The 18,227-nt window shown below is 47.0% G+C and overlaps 3 protein-coding genes across 7 annotated transcripts in view; all 3 read right to left on the reverse strand.

Annotated features, from left to right (window-relative positions):
- The window catches only part of KCNH6 (potassium voltage-gated channel subfamily H member 6), a 531,028-nt gene that overhangs the window by 204,791 nt on the left and 308,010 nt on the right, over nt 1–18,227 (reverse strand). The gene's annotated exons all lie outside the window — the stretch shown is intronic.
- On the reverse strand, nt 1,254–2,097 carry LOC130296541 (DNA damage-regulated autophagy modulator protein 1-like). The gene is made up of 2 exons (XM_056548178.1): nt 1,941–2,097; nt 1,254–1,854 (listed from the first exon to the last, which is right to left on the reverse strand). The coding sequence occupies exons 1-2, from the start codon at nt 2,063–2,065 to the stop codon at nt 1,254–1,256; spliced, it is 726 nt and encodes a 241-aa protein (XP_056404153.1). The 5' UTR covers nt 2,066–2,097.
- LOC130296545 (DNA damage-regulated autophagy modulator protein 2-like) lies at nt 16,418–17,907 on the reverse strand. The gene is made up of 2 exons (XM_056548181.1): nt 17,248–17,907; nt 16,418–17,161 (listed from the first exon to the last, which is right to left on the reverse strand). Exons 1-2 carry the CDS (start codon nt 17,370–17,372, stop codon nt 16,561–16,563), a joined length of 726 nt encoding a protein of 241 aa, XP_056404156.1. The 5' UTR covers nt 17,373–17,907; the 3' UTR covers nt 16,418–16,560.

Raw genomic sequence — 18,227 nt, forward strand, 5'->3', positions numbered from 1 at the left:
GTGGGAAATACATCATCCCCCCATGTAATCATCCAGACCCCCATCATCATCCCCCCCCTTCATCATCACCGCCTGTCAATCCCTTCACCAGTGGTCTTCAACCTGCAGACATCCAGATGTTGCAAAACTACAACTCCCAGCATGCCCGGACAGCCATCGGCTGTCTGGGCATGCTGGGAGTTGTAGTTTTGAAACCAATGGAGGTCCGCAGGTTGAAGACCACTGCAGCCTTCGTCATCATCCCCCCCCTTCATTATCATTACCGCCTGTCAATCCCTTCATCAGTGGTCTTCAACCTGCGGACCTCCAGATGTTGCAAAACTACAACTCCCAGCATGCCCGGACAGCCAACGGCTGTCTGGGCATGCTGGGAGTTGTAGTTTTGAAACCTCCGGAGGTCCGCAGGTTGAAGACCACTGCGGCCTTCGTCATCATCCAGCCCCCCCCCCCCCCCCACCACCAACTTTTTGTTTTGTACTCACCTCCCTGGGCTCCCTGTACTCACCTTCCCTGGGCGGGAAGTTAGGGTGAGCTGGTCCTAGTGACGTTGCCTTGACGACGATGCACAGGGACGTTGCGCATGAAAGTCCCTGTGCGTAGTCATCAAGGCAACGTCACTAGTCCGGGGCAGGCCCAAAGCGCGGAGAAGAGGGCCCCCCCTTTTAAAATGGACAGCCCGCAATGACTAACCCTCCCCACCGGACCAGCTCACCCTAACTTCCCGCTGAGGGGAGGTGAGTACAAAACAAAAGGGGGGGGGGGCTAGATGATGACGAAGGCTGCAGTGGTCTTCAACCTGCAGACCTCCAGAGGTTTCAAAACTACAACACCCAGCATGCTGGGAGTTGTAGTTTTGCAACATTGGGAGGTCTGCAGGTTGAAGACCACTGAGAAGGGATTGACAGGCGGAGAGTTGCAACATTGGGAGGTCTGCAGGTTGAAGACCACTGAGAAGGGATTGACAGGCGGAGAGTTCACTCGAGTATAAGCCGAGGGGGGGTTTTCAGCACAAAAAATAGTGCTGAAAAATTCGGCTTATACTCGAGTATATACGGTAGGTATTACACGTCACACAGCAATATTTTTTTGTAATTTTTTTTATTTTTTTTGTATAGGTAATATCACCAGCTCATATTATTGTGCCATGATTACTGGCACCATATGTAGTCCCCCAGTTATTATTCTTTAGATGGTTTTTCCGTGTCCTGTGCAGTATCTCTCCCAGAAGTCCACTTGATGGCCCCCGTGGTGGTCTAAACCCCGAAGTCATCAATTCTTACTCTAAGAGAGAGTTTGCAGCTGTTCCTGGAGACGGTTAACATTAACCTCTGCATGGTGGAATAATAGGTCACGATGTTTATCAGGATCAGTAGAAGCATCACCCACTCGATGATTATGGTGGTGATTTCACGGATCTCGTCCCAGTCTTCATCATTATGGAATAATTCCTGTAATGTTTTATATCCAAAGTAGAAAATTGCGCAGGTAAAAGCCAGGCCACAGCAGGTGCATCTACTATGGTGGATGACTTTTTTTGCTCCTGGTAATTTATACATCTGGATGGACTGCCCAAGGTAGTATAAGGCTTCACATGTAATGGAAATTATCGTGCTGACAAAGTGTATCCTGGGATATTCTTCGGGGGACAATACATGCATGACAGCTGTGGCAAAACAGGAGGCCCACACAATGGCGAGCAGGATCCTCTGGATCAGGACCTGATGACCCCTGAACTCTTCAGTATGCATAACCATATACTTATAAATAAGAAAGGTTAGTACCAAAGTGCCAATGGACATCCCTATAAATCCAATTCTCAATAATATGTTTTCGGGAAATAAATTTCCCACGTCACTGTGAAGGAAAAGAAACCAATGTTATTGTGGATATTTCCTCACTCCCAACCCATGAAATAAGAATCTTGTGCTTGTTTATCTTACCTGATGCTCATCAGTGGCGAGGCGGCATGGCCGAGGACGACCGTCACGATGTAGCTGGTGGCAAGCCAGGCCGCACACCAAAACACCAACAGGAGGGGGACGAACCCCAAACCTTTTAGCTCCATCTCAGTCAAGAAGAAAAAGATACTAATCGCACTGTACCAATCTACAGAATGAAGGCTCGGGCGGCTGTCAGTGGAATGTCAGGACTCCAGCTGTCTATGACATCACATGTCTGATGTCACGATGACTGCTTGTTTCTTAGAGCTGCCATGATTTAGTATCTGCTATAGACAGAACCTGATGTTTTTACTATGGACCTTACAGACCCCAGAACCCAAGTAATTAGCGCAGGGGCTCCATTTTGATCATCTCATATTTCACATTATTTGAGTTCCTGGGCTCGGATACATTTGCACCCTCTATAGCAGTGGTCTCCAAGCTGTGAACCCCCAACCGCTGCAAAACCACAACTCCCAGCATGCCCAGACAGCAACTTTGCATAAGGAAATTGTCTTATTAAACTTTTCTTATATATAGAATCCCCGAAATCTCCAAGGATTAGCCTCTAAGGGTCTCGTTCGATCTTAATGTTATACCTTTTATCAATAACATTGATGATTCCAAAATGTAGGAATATAGGAATAATTTCATATAAGATACAAAAAGTTAGCATCCTCCATCTGACATTTTGGACAGCTTGCATCCTGTCTGAGGCCCATACGCTTCAATCCCCATGGAGTATAATACATCCTATACGAAATCTTAGACTGTACCATTACATGGGCCTTATTATATGATGTACATTTCATGTTTACAATGGCTCTGCCCCATGAATCTGAATGTAAACCCCCCCAAGTCCCTTTCCCATCTACCCTTGATAGCATCAGCATTTTATACATTTTTGTCATGGGTTTAGGGACAGGGGGCCCTCTCATTAATTCAACAAGGGGATGTGAATGTTCTCTCCTCAACTCTCCTTTTATTGATTTATGATATGCGTTACTTATTTGTAAAAAACAATGTTTCTGATTGTCTGCCACCCCATACTTATGGGCTATCTCTTCAAACGACTTTATTTGACCTAAAGCGTATAATTGATTTACATAAAGAAGCCCCTTTTTCACCCAAAAGTGTGAATCATTAATTTTAAGGAATTCTTTAAGTGCTTTATTTGACCATAATGGAGTAAAGTCAAAGCTCCATGTGATTTTAAAACATTTTTTACGTTCCACCCATACTTTAAACTCCTTAAGGACCAAGGACGTACTGGTACGTCCTTGGTCCTGCTCCCGTGATATAATGCGGGGTTACACGGTAACCCCGCATCATATCACGGCGGGCCCGGCGTCATAGTGAAGCCGGGAACCGCCACTAATAGCGCGCAGCGCCGATCGCGGCGCCGCGCGCTATTAACCCTTTAGCCGCGCGCTCAGAGCTGAGCGAAAGTGAAACCATGCCGGTTAACTCAGTGGGCTGTTCGGGATAGCCGCGGCGAAATCGCGGCATCCCGAACAGCTGACAGGACAGCGGGAGGGCCCCTTCCTGCCTCCTCGCTGTCCGATCGCCGAATGACTGCTCAGTGCCTGAGATCCAGTCATGAGCAGTCATGCGGCAGAATCATCGATCACTGTTTTCCTATGAGAAACCAGTGATCAATGATAAAGACCAGTGTGTGCAGTGTTATAGGTCCCTATGGGAGCTATAACACTGCAAAAAAAAAGTGAAAAAAGTGAAAAAAAAAGTGAATGAATATCATTTAACCCCTCCCATATTAAAAGTTTGAATCACCTCCCTTTTCCCATAAAAAAAAAACCAATAATAAATAAATAAATAAAAATAAACATATATGGTATCACCGCGTGCGGAAATGTCCGAATTATAGAAATATATAATTAACCCCTTCCCGACCTATGACATACTTGTACGTCATGGGTGGCAAGGTGTTCCCGACCCATGACATACCGGTACGTCATGAACATTTTTGCCGCTACTCGCGGCATCCCGCAGTGCCCGGTAAGATGGTGGCTATCACTGATAGCCAGCCATCTTACCATGCGACCACGGGGGGTTTCATCCCCCACCCCCCCCAGCGATCGCTGCTATCAGCTGGTCAAATCTGACTAGCTGATAGCAGCGTTTCGCTATCAGAATACTTAGCAGCGCGGTGTGTGAGTCCGGATCACGGGGATCGGGACACACACCGCTCTAAGTGTCCCTGACCCGTCCCCCGGCGTCACTTACCCGTCCGAGCGGTGTCCCGAGCGGTCCCGGCGCGAGCGGATTCCTCCATGCGGTCCCGGCTGCGCTGCGTCCCGGAGGTGAGTTTCCGGCAGCAGTGCGGCATCTTCATTGGCAGCAGTGAGATCGCCATAAAGCGATCTCACTGCTGCCTCTGGGAGTTTCAAAACTGCAACTCCCAGCATGCCCAGACAGCCTTTGGCTTTCTGGGCATGCTGGGAGTTGTAGTTTTGCAACATCTGGAGGTCCTCAGTTTGGAGACCACTGTATAATGGTCTTCAATCTGTGCTCTTCCAGATGTTGCAAAACTACAAATCTCAGCATGCTCAGTCTGTCCAGGCATGCTGGGAGTTGTAGTTCTCTAACATCTGGAAGAGCACAGATTGGAGACCATTATACAGTGGTCTCCAAACTGTGGACCTCCAGATGTTGCAAAACTACAACTCCCAGCATGCCCAGACTGCCCAAGCATGCTGGAAGTTGTAGTTCGGCAACATCTGATCCTTCAGATGTTGCCGAACTACAACGTCCAGCATGCCTGGGCAGTCTGGGCATGCTGGGAGTTGTAGTTTTGCAACAACTGGAGGCACACTAGTTGGGAAACATTGTCCGTTTCCTACCTCAGTGCCTCCAGCTGTTGCAATTGTTGCAAAACTATAACTCCCAGCATGCACTGACAGACCATGCATGCTGGGAGTTGTAGTTTTGCAACAGCTGGAGGCACACTGGTTTGTAAACACTAAGTTTGGTTGCAAAACACTTGAAAGTTTATTACTTAACTTAGTGTTTCCAAACCAGTGTTCCTCCAGCTGTTGCAAAACTACAACTCCCAGCATGCACGGACAGCCAAAGGGCATGCTCGGAGTTTGCAACAGCTGGATGTTTGCCCCCTCCCCCCAATGTGAATGTACAGGGTACACTCACATGGGCGGAGGTTTACAGTGAGTGCTGCAAGTTTGAGATGGCGCAAATTTTGCGCTGCAGCTCAAACTTCCAGCGGCAAACTTGCTGTGAACCTCTGCCCATGTGACTGTACCCTAAAAACACTACACTACACTGACACTAACCTAAAATAAAAAGTAAAAAACACTACATATACACATACCCCTACACAGCCCCCCTCCCCCCAAAAAATGAAAAACGTCCGGTACGCTACTGTTTCCAAAACGGAGGCTCCAGCTGTTGCAAAATAATAATTCCCAGTATTGCCGGACAGCCATTGACTGTCCAGGCATGCTGGGAGTTTTGCAACAGCTGGAGGCACCCTGTTTGGGAATCATTGGCATAGAATACCCCTATGTCCACCCCTATGCAAATCCCTAATTCAGGCCTCAAATGCGCATGGCGCTCTCTCACTTTGGAGCCCTGTCGTATATCAGGGCAACAGTTTTGGGACACATATGGGGTATCGCCGTACTCGGGAGAAATTGCGTTACAAATTTTGCGGGGCTTTTTCTTCTTTAACCCCTTATGAAAAGGTGAAGTTGGGGTCTACACCAGCATGTTAGTGTAAAAAAATTAATTTTTTACACTGACATGCTGGTGTTGCCCTATACTTTTCATTTTCACAAGAGGTGAAAGGGAGAAAAGACCCTTTAAATTTGTAATGCAATTTCTCCCGAGTACGGAGATACCACATATGTGGGCGCAAAGTGCTCTGGGGGCGCACAACAAGGCCCAGAAGGGAGAGTGCACCATGTACATTTGAGGCGATTTGCACAGGGGTGGCTGATTGTTACAGCAGTTCTGACAAACGCAAAACAATAAATATCCATATGTGACCCCATTTTGGAAACTACACCCCTCACAGAATGTAATAAGGGGTGCAGTGAGCATTTACACCCCACTGGTGTATGACAGATTTTTGGAACAGTGGTCTGTGAAAATGAACATAAATCAAATAATTTCTCTTCCAATCCTAGCTCCACGTCCATCCACTGACGAAGAAAGAGGCCTGCATTGCCTCGATATTTCGAGATGTCTCCGGATCTACTTAGATAGATCTAAGCTGTTTAGGAAGGATGAAAATCTTCTTCCCTGTAAAGGGAACAGAACCTCTCCAACTTGGAGTTGAACCTCGTTGCCATGAGGTCTATCTCTGGCACACCCCACCTGAGCGTTATCTCTTTGAATATGTCTGGGTGGAGAGACCACTCTGCGGTTAGGAGTCCTCTGCTCAGGCGGTCGGCTATCATATTGAGGGATCCTCGAATATGAACCGCGGACAGGTGGGTGAGGTTCCTTTCTGCCCAATCCAAGATCAGACCCACCTCTCTGAGGAGGTTTTGTGACCGAGTGCCTCCCTGCTTGTTGATGTACATCACAGCCGTCATGCTGTCGGATTGGATCTTGACAGCTTTCCCTTGGAGAACAGAAGCAAAGTGCAGCAATGCTAGCCTGATTGCACGAATCTCCAGAAGATTGGAGGTTAATAGTTTGTGTCTGGGAGAGATTAATCCCCACGCCTGGGGAAACGATATTTACATTGGAAAAGTTGATTTTAGAAAGGAGGGGAAGTGACGTAAGACGCCGCTGACGTCACTTCCGCCGGCCCGAGATGCGGTGCTTAGCCGCACATAGAAAGAAAAAAAGAGCCGGGCCGGTAGCGGAAACCTCAGAGCCAGGTCGGCTTCAGAGGGATAGCCATGGTGAGAGACTGCCCAAAGGTGAGCAGAGCTAACTATAGATTTTTCCCCTACAGCCGCAGAAGGCTGTTCAAGGGGAGCCAGTAACTGGCAGTGAAAAAGAGAGAACACCTCCTAAGCACGGAGGGTCACCATTTGTCCCACTGTCCGGGAGGACAGAAAAAAACACAAGGGGACAGAGGGTGACCCATCCTTTATACAGGGTATTGTGGGTGTGTTTTGTTAATTAGTTTATTAATCAATAAAAATTCCATCTGTCCTACCAGTTCGCGGGGGGTAGAATACCCCTATCTGTGCTACTGGTTAGGACGTAAGGGAAAAGGGCTTTGGCTTTAGAAAATAGAAGCCCTAGCCTAAATGCTCTAAATGACTTTGCAAAGACCTGGCTCATTGGGAGAGTCAATCAGCACTCAGCTTAGGGCTAAGTTTCCACTTGGTTTTTTTCTGGCAGTTTTTGGATGTCTGCCACTGCAGTTTTTGAGCCAAAGTCAGAAGTGGATCCATAAAGGAGGAGAAGTGTAAGTCCATCCTTTATATGTCCTATTCCTTTTGAATATATTTCTGGCTTTGGCTCAAAAACTGCAGTGGCAGACATCCAAAAACTGCCAGAAAAAAAAACAAGTGGAAACTTAGCCTAGTAGGGACACACACATTGCTCTAATTCAGGTAACGCCAAATACGTTATCCTCCTGTAAAAACCCCCGTCATGAACTCCCATCAGAAAGTCCATAAAACGTCCGTCAAAAAATCCCACTCATGTCAATGAGATTTTGACCATCCTTTAGCATCAGTTATGTCCCGTTGTGACTAACGGTGCATGCACTAATTTGTGTCCTGTCAAAAATAACAGTGGTATAACGGTATGTTAAAATGTTAACATTGAAATCTAAGGGTGACGGATGTTCATAAATGACATGTTATTGTCCGTTTTTAATGTCCCGTTATTGCTACTGAGCCAGATACGTAACAGCTCACCCTGTTGTAGGCGCACGGACCTGGCGTGGACCTTGCCCAAAGATTTAGAAAGAAGGTAATGTGAAGCGTTTAACTCAGGAACAAATTCTTTATTATCTTGCCAGGGTAGACATACATGAACACAAAATAAGGTGATGCGTTTTGGCTTGCATTACGAAGCCTTAGTAAGTTATTGCTACTGAGCATGCTCAGTACAGCATCACAACCAGGAAGTAACATGGAAATAAAATAATGGACATAAAATAACGGACTATAACAGGTGATAACGGATGGCACATGTCCGTTATTTAGACAGAATGTCCGTCAAATTTGGTCATCAGTTATCATCCATTGTATTCAGTTATTTCATCCATTTTTTCATGACCCTTTATTGCTGAATAACGGGTGTCAGAATACAGGAACATAATGACATAATGGTAGTGAGAAAGGGGCGGAACACAACGAACACTGCTGGGGCGGAACACAACGAACACTGCCGGGGCGGAACACAACGAACACTGCCGGGTCAGAACACAACGAACACTGACGGGTCCCGACAGACCCCATTTACTTGAATGGGGTCTGTCAGGGATTCGGTAGTTTAGTGGAGTTTAGCAGAGAAAAAAAATTGTGCAGTCCAACGGCAATGTGAACTGGGCCTAAGACAAAATGTATTAGTTTAGGCTGTTCAGTTGAAGGGATCGCCTGGATTAAACAGAATTGTTGCAAACTCCAAGCTCTGAGCATCGTTGTACCAGATTTCAGCTTTTTTCACAAACACAGTATTTTGGTCAGTATTCTGCATCAGTAGTCATAAGCCAACGCCAGAAGTTGAAAACAAACACAGATAATGTATAATTCAAAGATTTTTGCTTCTTTGTGTTTTTGAGCCGTGCTGGGCTTTGGGTTTTATAAATATTAATGTACAACGTTGACCAAAATACTGTTGGGGAATTCTGTGAGAGGAATTCCGTGCAGTGAACATTAGCATCAGTGTGCATGGGTCTTCCGCAAGAACAATTCCGCCGCTGAAATTCTCCCACACAAAGAACATGTTCTTTCTTTGCGTGGAATTCCGTGAGCACTGCATAGCCGTCAATGGTGACGGCGCAGTGCCGCGCGGTCCTACTGCCAAAGTATTTTCGGCAGGGGCCACCAGACGTAATCTCTATTCGCGGAGTTCCGCGAGTGGAGATTCCGCAATGTGAACATAGAACTAATCCTCAAATGGCTTTTTTCAATATGTATAAAAGACATTTCTGTTTTCGCCAAAAATTTAAACTAAATATACAGACAGACTGAATTTTGCAACATACTGGATACAAGCCGTAAAGCGTGCGGTATCCAGTATAGGAGATAGCTTCTGCACTGGGTGCTGTGTAGGCGGGGACACACACTGCCTGTACGAGCGCACGAAGCCTGCACACAAACAGTCAGTGCGGCTGCGATCTGCAGGGAAGAGCTTGCCAGCAGACTCACGTACTCACCCCTAGAGGGTCCGGCACCATAGGGAAGCATCAGCGGAGTAAGCAGAACGTTTCGGTCCCATGGAGTGCAGGGGAGCAGCAGAGTAGTGCTTGACAGTGGACAGGTGTCGGTGGAGTGCGGGGACCGGGGGGTGGGGGGGTGGGTTGGGTTGACAGGGGCGGTGCTTGGGGGGAACGTTTGTGGTTGGAGCAGCGCGCAACGAAGCATAGGCCGAACCTGGAGCCTCAATAGCAGGGGAGGGAGGAAGCGTGGGCCATATAGAGCATTGTTTCCCAGCTGGGTGCATCCCGCTGTTGTAAAACTACAACTCCCAATATGCTCATGGCTGTCTGGGCATGCTGGGATTGGTAGTCTCTGGCCATATTACATGTTGCAGGTGTGGTGGCCCGGTACATGAGTTGTACCCTTGAACCCTAGCTGCCCTGTCAGGCTCCCTGCAGTGTCCCCCTTCTATATTCACTTGTATATATGTTATCCAGTGTATTATACCTGTAAAGTGTTATGTCTTTAAGAAAAGTTGTCATGTGATTGAATAGTTGTCATGTGATTGTAATCCAGTTAGGTATCAGTGACCATGTGACCTAAGGGTGACCTATGTGACCCCTTCTAGTCTCCCCCATATAAGCCCTGGGAGGAACTAGCTCACTCTCTTGATTTCCAGTTAAGTCTTTGCTGAGGTCCAGTGCAGTCAAGTCCTAAGAGTGTGTCTGGAGTCCAGAGGAGGCCTCAAGTCAACCACGCAGCCACAGGTCTACAAGTCCACTACCCCCAGGTCCCAGTCAGAGCCTGTTAAGCTACAAATGGGGTATAGTCAGTCTCAGACAAGTCAGTCAAAGTCAACCTATCTTCAGTCAGCGTGGTCTGCACCAAAATTGTCCCAGTCCACTACAAGTCCCCGCAAGCCCTAAGGTCTCTAAAGTCACTGGTCACCTCCATGGACCTGGCTAAGGTGTATAGACTATTCCACCTGTCTAACCTCAGTAAAGCTACTGTTGTTCCGTAAGTTGGCATCTGAGTCATTATTGCCCCCGTGCCTAGCCCAGGATCCAGCGGTATACCTTCGGGTGGTATTGAGGATAAACCACACCCTGGCATCACGAATACAAGGGGTTAATGCCATCTGCCCCTAGGGTAATTCCATCTGCCCTGCATCACACCCTCTACCTCACAGGGCTATTGACTGGTCTGATGTGTATAGTCGTTGCAGTAGTCTCCAAATTCTTTGCTGTTGCAAAACTACAACTCCCAGCATGCCCTGCATGCTGGGAGTCGTAGTTTTGCAGTAGCAGGTTGAGAAACACTAAACAGTTATCTCCAAACTGTACCTCCAGCTGTTACAAAACTACAACTCCCAGCATGCCCTGACAGTGTGGACATGATGGGAATTGTAGTTTTGCTAATGCTAGGGGAGATGTAACCATCTGCCTGCTCATATCTTCCCTAGCATTAGCGAAACTACAACTCCAAGCATTCCCTGACATTGAGAACATGCTGGAAGTTATAGTTTTGATTATGCTAAGGGAGATGCTATGGGAGATGTGAGCAGACAGCCTACTGAGGGAGGGGGCGGAGACCTGCACAGTGAGGCCACGCCCCCTCCCTTGGAGAGGAATTCAAGCAAGTTAGCAACAATAAAAGTGTAACAAAAAATAAATAAAGGTGCTAGACACATAAAAATTATGTCAGGATTAGGTAATGAGTAATGGATTGAAAAAAAATTAAAAAATATTTTTTGGGGTGGAGGATCTGACCGATACGCTTTAAGCCTGTAGCTTGCAGCTAGTCAGAAATGTTGCACCCTGGCTAAGACAGTGTCCTGCAGTAAGAGGAGGAGCCAAAGTGGAAGGGCTATTTACTAGTGTACTATTGGGTGATCTAATTACTGTGTTCGGGCACTATTATTGGCTATCTACTGTAAGGAAGAACTACTGGGGTGGCTCACTACTGTAAGGGGGCACTAGTGGGGTCTAACTACCTGTGAGGATACTGGTGTGGAGGCTGACAGTGTGAGTTACTACTAGAGCTAACTACTGTGTGGGGCAACATAGGGGGCAACTACTGTGTGAAGGGAGTATTACCAGAGGTGAATACTGTGTGGGTGACTATTAGGGGGTTACTACTGTGTGGGGCATTATTAGGGAGTAACTACTGTGTTTGGGCACTAATGGGGGCTATCTTCTGTGAAGGGGCACTAGTAAGTTGACTAACTACTGTGCGGGGCACTATTAGGGGGCTAATTATTATGTGTGGGCACAATTAAGAGAGCTAACTCTTGGACATATTGGTCTTGATATAATGGGTTTTGGTTAGTAACAGTATGTTATTACTATGTATGGGATAATACTTGTTCCTAGTATACTGGTATTTCGTAAATGTATGACTCTTACAGGTATACAGTAAAGAGGTATACAGAATCTGCTGTTCTGTAAACCTGCCCATCGTGTGTGGCGGCTTCTATTCCAGTGTCCCCCTGGGTCCACATCCCTCCTAAGGACTATAAAATCTCCAGTTATAAGTTGGTTAATCTAGGTGTTTGTCCCTTTAAATAATGTTCTTAGTAACCAAGGGGAGTATGCAAGGTGAACAGGTGGCTTATCAGTGACCAATGGGATCTCTCTAAACTGTCCCCCTTATATAGTGAGGTCAGGGTTCAGCTCACTCTCTTGAGCTCTAGCACTCTTGCAGCTGAGGTACAGTGAAGACAAGTCTAAGGAGTCTGTGGAGTGTTCCTGAAGGAGGCCTGAGGCTTAGTCCAGCCACCATGCTTCTACTTCAAGTTCACCCTTACATAGTGGATGAAAGTCAAAGTCGACGGTAGGATCTAAACATAGTGGGGATTCCTCTGAAGTCCCGTCCAGTCCATGTAGTCAAGTCTGTCAAATACAAAATTCTGATAAGCTTGCCTAAGTTCACCCTGCATCTTCTTAGTGCCTGTCTGAGCTGTTTGGACTTTAACACCTTGTCTACCTCAGTAAAGCATACCAGTTAACCGTGACCTTGCGTTGGAGTGATTATTTGCCCCGTGCCTGGCACAGGTGAAGCTGGTCTACCTCGGGTGGTGTACAGGACAACCACGTCCTGGCATAACGATCACAAAAGGTTAATAACATCTGCCCTTCCACACCCATCACCACAAGCGCATTTGGCTGTTGACCTTTATCTAGCAAAAGAGAGTTATTTGTGTATAGTTAAAACTAGAGGTGCACCGAAATGGAAATTTCAGAACCGAAACGAAACCGAAATTAAAAAAAATGTACGGCCGAAACCGATACCGAAACCGAAAATGACTTCTCCCGTCTTCTGGTAAAATGCAGCGCTCCGCTCATTAGAATCCCCCATATTAGATTGCTAGCTCCCCCACATTAGGTCGGGAGTTCCCCCCCATTAATAGGCAGCTCCCCCACAATAGTAGGCAGCTCCCCCACAATAGTAGGCAGCTCCCCCACAATAGTAGGCAGCTCCCCCACAATAGTAGGCAGCTCCCCCCACAATAGTAGGCAGCTCCCCCACAATAGTAGGCAGTTCCCCCACAATAATAGGCAGCTCCCCCAACAATATTAGGCAGCTCCCCCCAACAATATAAGGCAGCTCCCCCCAACAATATTAGGCAGCTCCCCCCACAATATTAGGCAGCACCCCCACATTTGTAGGCAACTCCCCCCCAACAATATTAGGCAGCTCCCCCCCCACATTAGGTCAGCAGTTCCCCCACAATAGTAGGCAGCTTCCCCCCACCCCACAGACATACAGCTTCCAGCCATATACAGTGTATGGCTGGAGGCTGTATGTCTGTACTGCTGCCCCCACAGTGATCCGGTCACCACTCCTCCGGCCCGGGGTCACATCTACTGCTATGGCCTATGGACCATAGCAGTAGGTGCCGGGACCGGAGGAGCGGTGACCGTAACACTGAAGAAGATGACGCGCTGCCGGTCACTTACCAGGCCCCGGCCGGCGTGCGTTCTCCTGCGACGATCCTGCGGTCCTCCTGCGTCTCTATGGTTGTACGCACGGGACGTCAGTGACGTCCTGTGCGTACGACCATAGAGGCGGAGAAGCGAAGGACCGAAGGAGGATCGCAGGAGGACGCCGGGGAATGGTGAGTGACCGGCGGACATCCTTATGTCCCGAAAAGATTTTTCGGGACACAGGGATGTCCGGGATAGGAATACTTCTTTTTATGTGCCCGGGCCAGACAGACTTTGCCGGTCCGGGCATGCTGGGAGTTGTAGTTTCACAACAGCTGGAGGCCCCCTGGTTTTTAGTATACAGTATTAGGTTTTATATGCGCTGGCCGGACCCCGCCTGCAGCCACACACGGGAGCCGGCCTGGGCACATAAAAAGAAGTATTCCTATCCCAGAGAGCGCGCCCCCCCAGATGTTGCGCCCGGCCCCCCCTGCACCCCCCACGAGTGCCTCTGCCACTGGCAGTGTTTGTAACTTGTGCTGTGGGCGGGCAGGGGAGGTGGTTCATTATCGGCACATTTTTTGTTGTTTCGGCATTTCCCCGAAACAGCTATTTTTGGCCGATATGTATCGGCCGCCGATATATCGGTGCATCCCTAGTTAAAACTTAACTTTTAATAGTATTTGTTAAAATCCAATCCCCAAGCATTACAGACATATATAAAGTAAAAATAATATACAGGTGCCAAAGTAATATAGTATTATCACTGATATGTAACTGGGGCGCTCACCCTAAAAAGGGACAACCTCAGTACCTTAGCTACCTGGGCCTGTATGCAGTAGGTCCTGAATGCTTGTACATAGAAGCACTCGCCCTAATAAGGGTACCCACATTCCTGACACTAGCCTGGTAATCCTTATGGCAGTTAACTTGTGCCTAACCTCATCAGACTATGTCCAACACGTTTCATTATGAACAGCCCGGGGCCTATGGTACAGTTAATCTGACCCTGTGAGGAATTATAACATAAACTATAAAGTTGTATAATTTTTCATCATGTTTACATTCACAAAACTGAAATACATCAAGAAGCTATAAGTTTACACGATTCTGAAGAGATAACTCTAGTCTTTGAAGTTGAAGGATGGAACAGGTTCCAAAATGCTAGTATGATGTAATATTAAAGGGGTTTTCCACCATAAGGTGATTTTAGAACTTACCTGCCAGACAGTAATGGACATGCTTAGGAAGGATCTGTGTTTGTCTTGGAACTAGATTGCTATGTTGCAAGATTACCATAGCACTGTGGCTATCTTATTGTGAACGGGCTATTTCCTGTTGGAGTTCATTCTATTAAACTACAATTCCCATAATTCCCCACCCATTGAAACAAACCTATGATCCCTTTAACTGGTTAACGACCAAGGACGTGTATACATGTGCAGGCTCCCGACTCGAGCCCGCGTCATACCAGCTGACCCTCAGCTGATTCTTGTAGCTGAGGGTCGGTGTTAATAGCCAACATGCGGCAATCGCCGAGGGCGGCTATTAACCCTTTAGATTGCTGCTGTCAAAGCTGTCAGCGGCCTCTAAAGAACCATGTAAACTCTCCCTGGTGGTCCAGTGGGGTTGATTCGGAGCTAGCCCGAGGCCTTACCTCTCCTTCCATGGCAGCTGCTGCGCTGAGAATGGAAAAGCCTGGCAGAACCAGGCTATTTCAATTGAGCGCAGAGCACATAGATCACTGTGGTTCTATGGAACCACTTTGATCTGTATGAGGAACCACATGATTCCTCCTAAAAGTCCCCTAAATGTCCAAACTAAAAAAAATATAATGTTAATAAAACGACAAATTCCTAAGTCCCAAATTGTGTATTTTTGTATACCCCAAAAAATGTATAAAAAGTGATCAAAAAGTCTGATCAAAGCAATCATGGTACCGATAAAAACTTCAGACCACAGCGCAAAAAATGAGCCCTTCTATCACTCCGTATACAGAAACTAAAAAAGTTATAGGGGTCAGAATAGGATAAATTTTGGTGCATATAGTTATAATTTGTTTTTAAGTAGTAAAATAAAGAAAACCTACCGTATATACTCGAGTATAAGCCGACCCGAATATAAGCCGGGGCCCCTAATTTCACCCCAAAAACCCAGAAAAAGTTATTGACTCGACTATAAGCATAGGGTGGGAAATACATCATCCCCCCATGTAATCATCCAGACCCCCATCATCATCCCCCCCCTTCATCATCACCGCCTGTCAATCCCTTCACCAGTGGTGTTCAACCTGCAGACATCCAGATGTTGCAAAACTACAATTCCCAGCATGCCCGGACAGCCATCGGCTGTCTGGGCATGCTGGGAGTTGTAGTTTTGAAACCAATGGAGGTCCGCAAGTTGAAGACCACTGCAGCCTTCGTCATCATCCCCCCCTTCATTATCATTACCGCCTGTCAATCCCTTCATCAGTGGTCTTCAACCTGCGGACCTCCAGATGTTGCAAAACTACAACTCCCAGCATGCCCGGACAGCCAACGGCTGTCTGGGCATGCTGGGAGTTGTAGTTTTGAAACCTCCGGAGGTCCGCAGGTTGAAGACCACTGCGGCCTTCGTCATCATCCAGCCCCCCCCTCCCCCACCACCAACTTTTTGTTTTGTACTCACCTCCCTGGGCTCCCTGTACTCACCTTCCCTGGGCGGGAAGTTAGGGTGAGCTGGTCCTAGTGACGTTGCCTTGACGACGATGCACAGGGACGTTGCGCATGAAAGTCCCTGTGCGTAGTCATCAAGGCAACGTCACTAGTCCGGAGCAGGCCCAAAGCGCGGAGAAGAGGGCCCCCCCTTTTAAAATGGACAGCCCGCAATGACTAACCCTCCCCACCGGACCAGGTCACCCTAACTTCCCGCTGAGGGGAGGTGAGTACAAAGCAAAAGGGGGGGGGGGGGGGCTAGATGATGACGAAGGCTGCAGTGGTCTTCAACCTGCAAACCTCCAGAGGTTTCAAAACTACAACACCCAGCATGCTGGGAGTTGTAGTTTTGCAACATTGGGAGGTCTGCAGGTTGAAGACCACTGAGAAGGGATTGACAGGCGGAGAGTTCACTCGAGTATAAGCCGAGGGGGGGTTTTCAGCACAAAAAATAGTGCTGAAAAACTCGGCTTATACTCGAGTATATACGGTAGGTATTACACGTCACACAGCAATATTTTTTTGTAATTTTTTTTTATTTTTCTTTGTATAGGTAATATCACCAGCTCATATTATTGTGCCATGATTACTGGCACCATATGTAGTCCCCCAGTTATTATTCTTTAGATGGTTTTTCCGTGTCCTGTGCAGTATCTCTCCCAGAAGTCCACTTGATGGCCCCCGTGGTGGTCTAAACCCCGAAGTCATCAATTCTTACTCTAAGAGAGAGTTTGCAGCTGTTCCTGGAGACGGTTAACATTAACCTCTGCATGGTGGAATAATAGGTCACGATGTTTATCAGGATCAGTAGAAGCATCACCCACTCGATGATTATGGTGGTGATTTCACGGATCTCGTCCCAGTCTTCATCATTATGGAATAATTCCTGTAATGTTTTATATCCAAAGTAGAAAATTGCGCAGGTAAAAGCCAGGCCACAGCAGGTGCATCTACTATGGTGGATGACTTTTTTTGCTCCTGGTAATTTATACATCTGGATGGACTGCCCAAGGTAGTATAAGGCTTCACATGTAATGGAAATTATCGTGCTGACAAAGTGTATCCTGGGATATTCTTCGGGGGACAATACATGCATGACAGCTGTGGCAAAACAGGAGGCCCACACAATGGCGAGCAGGATCCTCTGGATCAGGACCTGATGACCCCTGAACTCTTCAGTATGCATAACCATATACTTATAAATAAGAAAGGTTAGTACCAAAGTGCCAATGGATGTCCCTATAAATCCAATTCTCAATAATATGTTTTCGGGAAATACATTTCCCACGTCACTGTGAAGGAAAAGAAACCAATGTTATTGTGGATATTTCCTCACTCCCAACCCATGAAATAAGAATCTTGTGCTTGTTTATCTTACCTGATGCTCATCAGTGGCGAGGCGGCATGGCCGAGGACGACCGTCACGATGTAGCTGGTGGCAAGCCAGGCCGCACACCAAAACACCAACAGGAGGGGGACGAACCCCAAACCTTTTAGCTCCATCTCAGTCAAGAAGAAAAAGAAGATACTAATCGCACTGTAACAATCTACAGAATGAAGGCTCGGGCGGCTGTCAGTGGAATGTCAGGACTCCAGCTGTCTATGACATCACATGTCTGATGTCACGATGACTGCTTGTTTCTTAGAGCTGCCATGATTTAGTATCTGCTATAGACAGAACCTGATGTTTTTACTATGGACCTTACAGACCCCAGAACCCAAGTAATTAGTGCAGGGGCTCCATTTTGATCATCTCATATTTCACATTATTTGAGTTCCTGGGCTCGGATACATTTGCACCCTCTATAGCAGTGGTCTCCAAGCTGTGAACCCCCAACCGCTGCAAAACCACAACTCCCAGCATGCCCAGACAGCAACTTTGCATAAGGAAATAGTCTTATTAAACTTTTCTTATATATAGAATCCCCGAAATCTCCAAGGATAAGCCTCTAAGGGTCTCGTTCGATCTTAATGTTATACCTTTTATCAATAACATTGATGATTCCAAAATGTAGGAATATAGGAATAATTTCATATAAGATACAAAAAGTTAGCATCCTCCATCTGACATTTTGGACAGCTTGCATCCTGTCTGAGGTCCATACGCTTCAATCCCCATGGAGTATAATACATCCTATACGAAATCTTAGACTGTACCATTACATGGGCTTTATTATATCATGTACATTTCATGTTTACAATGGCTCTGCCCCATGAATCTGAATATAAACCCCCCCAAGTCCCTTTCCCATCTACCCCTGATAGCATCAGCATTTTATACATTTTTGTCATGGGTTTAGGGACAGGGGGCCCTCTCATTAATTCAACAAGGGGATGTGAATGTTCTCTCCTCAACTC

The sequence above is a fragment of the Hyla sarda genome, chromosome 12 (genome assembly GCF_029499605.1).
Source record: "Hyla sarda isolate aHylSar1 chromosome 12, aHylSar1.hap1, whole genome shotgun sequence".
NCBI lineage: Eukaryota > Metazoa > Chordata > Amphibia > Anura > Hylidae > Hyla > Hyla sarda.

Excerpts from the sequence above, each read along its gene's own strand:
- LOC130296541 (XM_056548178.1), bottom strand. The coding sequence starts at position 2,065 with ATGGAGCTAAAAGGTTTGGGGTTCGTCCCCCTCCTGTTGGTGTTTTGG. Across the intron at positions 1,855-1,940 it reads TCGCCACTGATGAGCATCAG|TGACGTGGGAAATTTATTTC; the intron begins GTAAGATAAACA and ends TTTCCTTCACAG.
- LOC130296545 (XM_056548181.1), bottom strand. The coding sequence starts at position 17,372 with ATGGAGCTAAAAGGTTTGGGGTTCGTCCCCCTCCTGTTGGTGTTTTGG. Across the intron at positions 17,162-17,247 it reads TCGCCACTGATGAGCATCAG|TGACGTGGGAAATGTATTTC; the intron begins GTAAGATAAACA and ends TTTCCTTCACAG.